The 9,520-nt window shown below is 50.4% G+C and overlaps 1 protein-coding gene across 5 annotated transcripts in view; it reads right to left on the bottom strand.

Moving 5' to 3' along the window:
- Positions 1-448: 448 nt before the first annotated feature.
- The window catches only part of GLT1D1 (glycosyltransferase 1 domain containing 1), a 51,336-nt gene continuing 42,264 nt past the window's right edge, over positions 449-9,520 (bottom strand). For all 5 annotated transcript variants that reach the window (XM_088801094.1, XM_088801095.1, XM_074321931.2 and 2 more), the window contains 2 exons: positions 7,449-7,547; positions 449-714 (listed from right to left, as the gene is read on the bottom strand). In XM_088801094.1, the coding sequence (XP_088657220.1) occupies positions 553-714; positions 7,449-7,547 (261 nt within the window). In that variant the 3' untranslated portion in view covers positions 449-552. The remainder of the gene's footprint in view (positions 715-7,448; positions 7,548-9,520) is intronic.

The raw sequence follows: 9,520 nt of genomic DNA, 5'->3' as shown, positions 1-9,520 counted from the left end.
GCTTTCCGGTTACTTACCTGAGGAGGACGGTGTGTGCACATGTGGACTCCACAGCCCGTCCCCAGTGTCCAGTCAGCCACGGCCCCTGCATATCTGTCAGGACCCAGACTCGCTGTGGTCTGTACTGTATGAACAATGCTGCCAGAGCTCCTTGCAGTGGAAACGTTTGTTTGTTTTGCTTTCTGGACAGATGACGATGGCTTAGAGGCCACCAGAAGGCAGGTGAGCGGTGCCTGCACTGTGAGGCTTTACAGACAAGCCCGCTAAAGCCACAAATCCAGTTCTCTCCCTGATTCCCCTGAAAACCAGGGAGCCCTCCCCAGGAGCCTCTGTGTCTCCATCTGGCCTGATCTGGAAACACGTCGGGAGTGTTACTGGAAGCACCAAGAGCTTTGGGCTGAGCCCTCTTACAACCGACACATCTACAATTCCAATGAAACTGGCTTGATTCGTGTACGGGGCTGGACCTGCTGGCCCAGGATTTATTTGCCCAGGGCTGTGCCTCTGATGGCAGGTGCAGGCTGGCACGTGACAGGCCCCAGGCACGCACCGTTAGTCCTCAGGGCTGCCCTCCAGTGTCCTGACGAGGTGCTGGTAGGTGTCTCGCTCCACCTGCCACGAGTGGTACATTCTCACGTACCGCCTTCCATTGGCCACGAGCTCTTTCTCTAATGCAGGGTCACTAAGCAGTCTCTTCGCCAGCTGAACAAACTCCTGCCAAGGAGGAGAGGAAGAGAGTAGATGTGAATACTGGGAAGGGTTGCAAGTGCCTCCAAACGCCTGTGTCTGCATGAGCTCCTGGTGTCTTCCCTCTGAGAAGGTGGAGGGATGAGAGTTAATGCGAACAGTGGGGTGGGGTAAGACTACACACACACACACACACATGTACACGTGCACTTACGCACACACACGTACATGTGCACACACGCACACAGGTGTGCACACACACACACACACGCCAGGATGAACGTCCACGCTGACACGGGAGAAGGCGGGAGAGGGGATTGAACGGGCCTGGCTTTCCTCCCCTCCCCTTTCTCCCGCTGCTGAGTTTCAGACCATATTTCTCGAATGTGCATCGTTTGTTGATGTCCACAGACACGGCGCGATAAGGAAAGAGGCGCCGTTTCTGATCTCCAAGCCCTTCCTCATTGGAAAGAAACAGAATTACCTGGACTGTTAAGTGTAGATTCCAGTGACGCAGCAACGCCCGAGATTAACGCAGTGCCTGGCTGTTTGAAGGAATATCCACATAGTCTCAAAATCACTATTATTAATTCAATGCCGAATGCCTGTTATAGCTAGCGTTATAAATAGCAATACTTATGATAGGATTATGTTTTTAGGTGTCGTGTATATACTTTATAGTAAATCAGTGTTCTTTTTGTAATAAAAACATAGCGTATTTATCCCCATCACATAACAGAACACCGTTCTTACTAAAGTCATGTGCGAGGCTTACAGATTCCGTGTGTCATTTTATGACGCTGGTCCTGTCTTTGCTGTCTGTGATGCAGAGACTTTGCTGAGCCCACCCCCCCACACACAATTTCTGCAGCAGGTGAGACCATTTTACAACACAATCCCGAATGAGAGGGTTTCTAGGAATACAGTGTGATGCACTTTTTCCTCTCTGCGTGGAACCAAAACCACAGACGCAAGATAGAGGTGGGCGTGAGTGAGGACTGGGAAACACTGTGGCCGTCGGCGTGAGGAAACCTGGATGAGAGAGAGGCTGGAGGAAGAGGAGACGCACCACGGAAAGACAAGGGAAAGAGCACTGGGACAGTAAGCGTCACCCCCAAGGCTCCAGGCCCATTTCCTGCCTACACGACCGCTGAGGAAACGCGCCAACCACACGCCTGTGGACAGTGAGACGTGCTGGAGCGTGTGCAGAGATGGTGGCTGCAGCCCCATCCATCCCTGTGCATGCGTCACGCGTCTCTTTGCTGCATGAGTCCCCCACTCCTTCCATTAAGGGGGAGAGGGGACTCCCCCAACTCCTGACTCTGGGCTGGTCCTGTAACTCGCTTGTGACACGTGATGCTGTGGGGCGTCCACACAAAGCTCCAAAGGCCTTCCAGCCCCACCCTTGCCTCTCGGAGCCCTGAGGCCGCCACATAACAAAACCTGAGCTACTTCCACAAGGGTGGGAGATGACCTGGGCAGAGACGCCAGCCACCAGCAGCGTCCACCACCTCACGCGTGAGGCCCGTCAAGTGGACCCGAACTTGGCGGCAAGAGCTGGTGCATGACTTCTATGAAACCAGTACAGATGTCATTTGTCATCATTCCCACCAGAGCACGACAGATTTTACACACCTGTCTGCTATAGAACTCACCAGAAAACTGATTGGCTGATTGACAAACACTTGCTGGGGGAGGGTATTTATCAAGGGCTCTGTGCCGTGTAACGACCAGTCTCAAAGATTATTCGTGCTACTAACTCACAAGGCAGGAAAGCACACACACTAAGACAACAAAAAGAAAACAGAAACCAAGTATAGGAATGCCATTTCCTAACAGATTCAAACACAGATCTAGGCACTGTTCTGTATCAGCTTTGGAAACTCCAGTGCCCACTGGGCCCAGCGGGGAAAGTGGGCAGTGCCACCCAACTGCTGCGGGGAATGCCAGCCTACACTTGATGCCACATTGCCTGTGTTCTTCAAGAGAAGTCTGAATTCTGAATATTTATGGGAAAGCACCCCGTGTTAAATACCGACAGTAATTCAAAATTTTAAAAACACAGCAAACTAAACACCCAAGGGGACCAGGTCTACCCCAGGTCCACAGGGCTCAGGTTGCAGATTTCTAAAGTGTAACCAAAACTGATGCAGGAGAGCCTGGTTTTGTGTTTGTCGTTATTCAGTTAGGAGTTGCCTGTTTTCAGTCAACTTCCCTTCCGAGCAGTCTTTCATTGCTGGTGGAAAACTTCCTGAAGAAGGGGCTGTGCACTTACAGTTTGCAGCTGCATTTAACATCCAAGAATTACATATTTTGGTTAAGAAGTTAAAATTTGGAAGATAATAACAATAAGAAAGGGAGAAATGCTATTTTGCGTGACATGGGCTGACACCTCACCGAATTCCATACGGAGAAAGTGGCCCAAAGTGAGCTCAATGGGACCTCCGCCTCTCCCGAGGGCCGAGCCAGCGTGACTCCAGCGCTTGCACGAGAGTGTGTTGCACACTAGAGGGCTCCAAGGAGCAGCCGACGGCACCTTGCGTTCTGCCCAAGCCATGAGTACGAAGGGCTGAGAATGTACAGCCTTCATCTGAGTGACAGAAGGGCCTCCGTCACGCGTGCTTTCTCTGTTCTCCAGATGGGCCTCATCTCCCTCTTACCAACAAGGCACAAGCATAGGGAGAAGGAAGGTGTCTGGAGTCGCTCAGGTTTCAAGTGGAAAACGAGACCAAGCACGTCCGCCCACGCGACGTCCTCCAACACGTCGCTCTCTCCAAACATTAACCATGGATAGACGGTCGGCATCATTACCATTTAAAGAAAAAGAAACAATCTTGAGTGAACGTGGAAATCCACGCAGAACGCTAGGAACAGTGCCCGGAATCTAACAAGCCCTCGATCAGTGGTAGCTGTCATCATCATCCAGAAATTTATTTTTCTCTACGGTTGTCTAAAAAACAAACAGAACCTCCCAGAAAAACTAGTTTGGGCCACACTTTAAAAGTCTGACCCTGAGAAAGACTACGGATTCACCGTATCTATTAAATGCCAAATGGAGTTTAATTCTGAAGCTATGACAGGGAACCATAAAATAGTTCGTCCTTATTCTTAGAAAGAAAGGGGTTGTTGTGGTAACAAAAGAAAATCAATGTTTAGTGGGTTTCAAAATCATCCCTTACGGCTTCCCAGGGATTAACTGTATAAAAAGAGAGATTATTTTATTCCTGTGACAGCTGAAGGTTTTTAATCTTCATTTTGTTAAAAGCCCCAAATACATTCTTTGATTTGATAAGCTGCCCAAAGCAAATTTCCTTTCCTTCCAGATTCCCCATTATCTTTACACAGCAGCCCTCACCTGTCCACACTCAGTACCAGGTCCCATTCCAGGTGCTCAGCTCTCAGGGCAGAACCCAGGACCCCACAGGGGCGGCTTCTGCCTCCCTCTCACCATTAAGAAACTGCCCTCGCGGACCCAAGGCTTTCAGGGGGTGGGGCCACAAATGACCAAACGGCCCACAGAGTTTCAACTAATAATTTTAAAAATTAACTAAATTATTGACATGTAAAAGTTGGTAAAATCCAAATAAAAATCGAGATACCCAGCCTCGCTTCAAATTGGCCTGTGTCCGTACAGTCAGGTGGTGGGTTGCATGCCTTCCCTCCGGGCCTGTCGTCTCCAGCAGGGAGGGAACCCCACTCCCGGGCAGGCCTTCGTGTCCGCCAGACATCTGAGCTTGCACCCCCGGCCCAGCGCATGCGAACTCCAAATCAGCTTCTTTCCTACTCCCTCCACCCATGCCTGGCACAGACTTATTTATCGTGCGTCCCTTTCCTAAAGATCTCGCTGCTGCCACCCCGGCCATCAGTGTATCATTACTGTCACACCTGCTGATGCTCCGGTCTTTGGGTGCAAGGCCTGCGGGAGCCCACACATAGAATGAGCCCTGCCAGACGGATGGATGCACCACGCACGCGCGCCTCCTCACCCCTCACGGGCATGACTGGACCTCAGGGACGGAGCCACCATGTGACACAGGTGCCAGGGAGGGGGCGGGGAGCCCCCTGTCCAACAAGGACAAGCACGGAGTATGGGCTACGCTTTCAGGGGAAACGTCACGTTTCCATTTTCCTGTTGTTGGTTCAGTCTTATAAAAAGGTTCACAAAATAAGCAAAAGGATAAGGGACCCCTTTAACAACTGTTCAGGCAAAACGTATGTAAAATTTTTTTTCATTTTTAAAAATACGCGAGCGAGGGCCGGCCTGGTGGCTCAGGCGGTTGGAGCTCCGTGCTCCTAACACCGAAGGCTGCCGGTTCTATTCCCACCTGGGCCAGTGCCGATGGCTCAGCTTGTTGGAGCGCAGGCTCTCAACCACAAGGTTGCTGGTTCGACTCCCACAAGGGATGGTGGGCAGTGCCCCCTGCAACTAACAACGGCAACTGGACCTGGAGCTGAGCTGCGCCCTCCACAACTAAGATTGAAAAGACAACAACTTGACTTGGAAAAAGTCCTGGAAGTACACACTGTTCCCCAATAAAGTCCTGTTCCCCTTCCCCCCACCAAAAAAAAAAAATCCTTTAAAAAGAAAAATACACGAGCGGCGTGTGGAATGTGCTGTCTAACCTGCTGAGCGACTGAGTGGTGTCACCCTTTCTATCCGGCTTCTTTACCATCTCAATTAGGAAGTAAAAACCACGGCAGAGCTACTAACTCCAGGTTTAGCATGGATTGGAACAGCATTCAAGGTTAAAAAATACCCACTTTACGAGGCTGGTGCTCTAACAGGGAAGTCCTTACTAAGTGAAATGCTGCTTCTAATCCACAGTGGAAACAAACCTTGCAAACGCTGGCCTCCAACCCGTCGGTTAGCCAAGCGGTTCCTTAGTTCCTTAGCTGAGAGACTATAACCACAGTCTGACTCATTTAAAAGGCCTATTTGTTTTTGAAGCAACAGCTCTGACTCTGTGTTAGGTCAAGTCCGATCACGGCTACAAAGCAAACAAAACAAAGCCACCTCCGTGTCTAGTGCACGTTCTCAAACTATGTTATAAAAACGCAGCCTCCTCCCCATGTGAAACGCAAGCATCCTAGTTTTTTTTTTTTAAACATCCTTTGTACAACGAACGTTCAAGTTGGAATCAAAGTAAGGTCTGCGACTTAACTGCGTGCTGCGGGATGGTGTCTGAGAGCTCACAGGCGGCCGGTCACCAGCAGAGCTGACTCAGAACTGTGGCCATCATGACAGTGATTTGCACATAGTAGAACGACCCGTACCGTGCAAGAGGCTCCCGTGCGGGTGTTCAGCCTGACATGCCCGTGCGTCAGTGACGGCTGCTCAGACACGCACTGACATCGTCGTGTGCTCTGAAACTGAGCTGCGACTCGTACTAACATTGTGTTTGGGGAGATGAGAATAAAACCGTTTTGCCAGCATGGAGACACTCTTCTCCGTCCTAAAGCTCAGCCAGTGCTGGAAGCAGTAAGCCTTTCTTTAGAGAATCAGCAAGTAACTACCTGAGCGCTTCACACTCCGATGTCGTGTTGGTTCTAGGCGTTTTGTCAAAAGGCATTGAAAGTACACGTGCCTTTTGCTAGACCATAACAGACAAGCCATGGGCCTCTTGTATCCATTCAGTCTGCTCCCCCACTGAGGCAGCACACCTGTCCGGGGCTGGCTGGTCCCCGACTTCCTGCTGTCCCCCCACCACCGTGAAGCTGGCTTCTATCTGGTCTGCGCAACTCTGATGCACAGGTCGTGAAAAGGGCTGACCCATGATTATATTAAGGGAAAGCAAAAGAATCGGGGGTAAAACCTCTGCTACAGGAAATTTGAAAAACTGAATTTTCAAGTCTTTGAGCTGACTGTAATTTTTAAGTATAAATCCCTATGTTTCTGAATATAACATGTGCTTTCATAAAGACGATGGGGAGTACAACCTAGTTTTCAGGGCTAAAGGCTTGAAACAAAGGCTGGGCCTCAGATGTGGATTCACCACCTACAGGACGTAGGTGGCATGAAGCAGGGCCTCTCCCAGTGACAGCAGGTCCCGCTCTGGCCTGTGCCCTGCACACCACTCTGCCTGTGGACCTGCCACTCAGCCCCCATCACACCTCTGAGAGCAGCAGTTACTGAGCAACTCTTGTCTGAGCTGGGAGACGCAGGCCAGGCCCACACCTGCACACCGTCCCGAGGGGTCCACATGCAGATAGACATGTGGGGGCACATCCTTGGGACCTGGCACCTGGCAAATGGGGACCCCCTTCAACACACCTCCTGGGACGTCCTGGCACACGTGCCCCAGGTACACCCACTGTGCCCCTTGTCAGCTGCACTGTCCTTTATCTTCTGTTCCAATCCATGTCTACACACAAGCACCCGGCCTTCTTTGTACACGTGACTATGATCAGATGTAGGGCAGTCTTCTGAGCACCAGTAGGTGTTCTAGAGACACAGATGTGTGAGAAGCAAGCCCGTTTAGAAATCAGAAATCTAAGTGTCTAAGAGGTGATGTGACTGGATCAGGGTCACACACAGCAGCAGAGGACAACTCGGGTCTCCTGTTTCCTGACCGACGCTTGGTTTCTCCAGCCCCATGTCCGGGCGGCTGCTCGTGTGGTCACAGCAGACACCGTGTGTCATCAGGGCAACCACCGGTTCTGAGACGGATGCCGCGAACAGACAAAAACACACGTCACAGACCAAGATGACACACACGAAAGCCACCCACACAGGCGGGGGCCAGGGCCTAGCCCCTGCTTACCTGGGGGTCAGAGAACAGCAGTCCTGTGACCTCGTGCGTCACCACGGCCGCGTTCCCCGGGATGTTCCTGGCCAGGACCGGAACTTCCAGGTCCATCGCCTGCAGGACAGAAGGAGGACACAGGTGGGTGGGGCTGCAGGAGCGGCTCGGGCCGATGAGCCAGTTCCTGGGCAGCTTCTCCTGTTCACGGGGCCCCTGGCAGCTCCCGGAGAGGACAGCTTGACAAAATGATTTCCCTGTTGAAACACTGGGTTTTCACATGATGCACTGGATTTTAATCTCTTACCGTATTTGCCAAGTTCTGGAAAACGATCCACTGTAACCGTTTTCTAACACACCCTGTTTCCCCGAAAATGAGACCCGGCCGGACAGTCAGCTCTAATGCGCCTTTTGGAGCAACAATTAATATAAGACCCGGTCTTATTTTAATGTAAGACCGGGTCTGTAATATAATTAATATAATGAAATATAATATTAATATAATATAAAATATAATACCAGGTCTTATATTAATTTTTGCTCCAAAAGACGCATTAGAGCTGATTGTCTGGCCAGGTCTTTCATCAAGGAGACGTCTTAAGCAAGAGCAGGTGCCAGAGTGAGGTGTCTGACACGTGGTTGTTTGCAGTCAGTTCATTCTCCACCTGCCTCGGCCCCAGGAGCTCTTCAGCCTTCTATCAGGTTCACATTCAGCCTTCTTCAAAACCTTCATAGAGTCTCCAAAGACACTGCGTCCACTCTGCAGGGCAGAGCAGCCTTAAACTGAAACAAAAATGCAGCTGCCCAGGCTCCAGGACCAAACAATAATGGGGGCTCCTGGAAGGGGGGCTCCTGCCCCCGGGTTTATGGTGTTCACGTGTCACAGCGCTTGGCGAGGCACAGCCCAGGTAGAAAACACCCCATCCAGATGTTCTTGCAGAGGTTTGCTTGCGAGTTAACGGCTTTGATGGGAGCTTGTCCAGCCCAGTGACCGTGGCCCGTCATGTGGGGATGCGGTAAGGCTGAGTGACCCTCAGTTACCTCCACACGTGCACTCGGATCTTACATCGCTGGGGTAAGAGTGTTTCTCCCTGGGGATGCCAGTGGCATTCTGGGTACAACTCTTTGATTCTGTCCTGCACCTTGCAAAGTACTTCACTTTCCTACTGGCTCCACCAAACTATATTTGAGGAGCACCCTTCTAATTGTGACACATCAAAGGTCCCTTCGCTTTTCAAGGTGGGAGGGGCACGTACTGACACACACACACACACACACACACACACACACACACACACACCCGGAAACTAGCCAAGGTCACATGACAGTCACAGTTGTCCTTGAAAAGCCCTTCAATGAATCTTCAACCTCCAGGGCCTGGACCTGGAAGCTAAGAGCCCAGAATTACCTTGTTCCTGCTTTTTACTTGAGAAGGGGCCTTCCTCACCCCGGGCAGTGTGTGTGTGTGTGCGTGTGTATACGTGTGTATGTGCATGTGTGTGCACGTGTGTGCGTTCTGGGGCGGGGAGGAGAGCCTAAATGAGAAAGACCCGGATAAGAAAATACTTTTTTTGTGTTCTGTTCATTTAATTCTGTGCCAAATTCAAGTCCGTAATAAGCCCAAACCTGAAACAGCAGCTTAGTAGTAGGAGTGTGTCCATCCAGCTCAAGTTTTGCAGTTTATCATGTTAGCATGTGTTTTTGCAAACGGGATTTTTATAAGCTTCCATGAGAAAACAAAGCTAATTCTGGAAGGTCAAAAGATCCCTCCCTTCAAAAATAATATGCATTTATTCTGCGATTAACCACTCATGTTATCTGAATCAATGCTGATGAAACATACCCTACCCACTCCTCTGAAATCAGTTCCATTCAAAACCCTCAGCCCAAAGGTTATTTTGGAGTTTTCAAAAGGAACACGACAACACTTTAAGGCAGAACTGCTCACAGCTGCCTTTCCTTTGAAGTAAATGAGATTTGACAGCAAGTCATCTGCAGTGAAATGCTGTGTGTGCGAGTTATAAAGCTCCCGAATTCCACTTCACCTTTTCTTAAGAAGCTGGGGGGACTGTGTATTTACGGAGAAAGGATAA

The sequence above is a fragment of the Rhinolophus sinicus genome, chromosome 9 (assembly GCF_057876585.1).
Source record: "Rhinolophus sinicus isolate RSI-liver-muscle chromosome 9, RSI-T2T, whole genome shotgun sequence".
Taxonomy (NCBI): domain Eukaryota; kingdom Metazoa; phylum Chordata; class Mammalia; order Chiroptera; family Rhinolophidae; genus Rhinolophus; species Rhinolophus sinicus.
The sequence above is the reverse complement of the archived record's forward strand: the minus strand, read 5'-3'. Positions and strand labels throughout refer to the sequence as shown.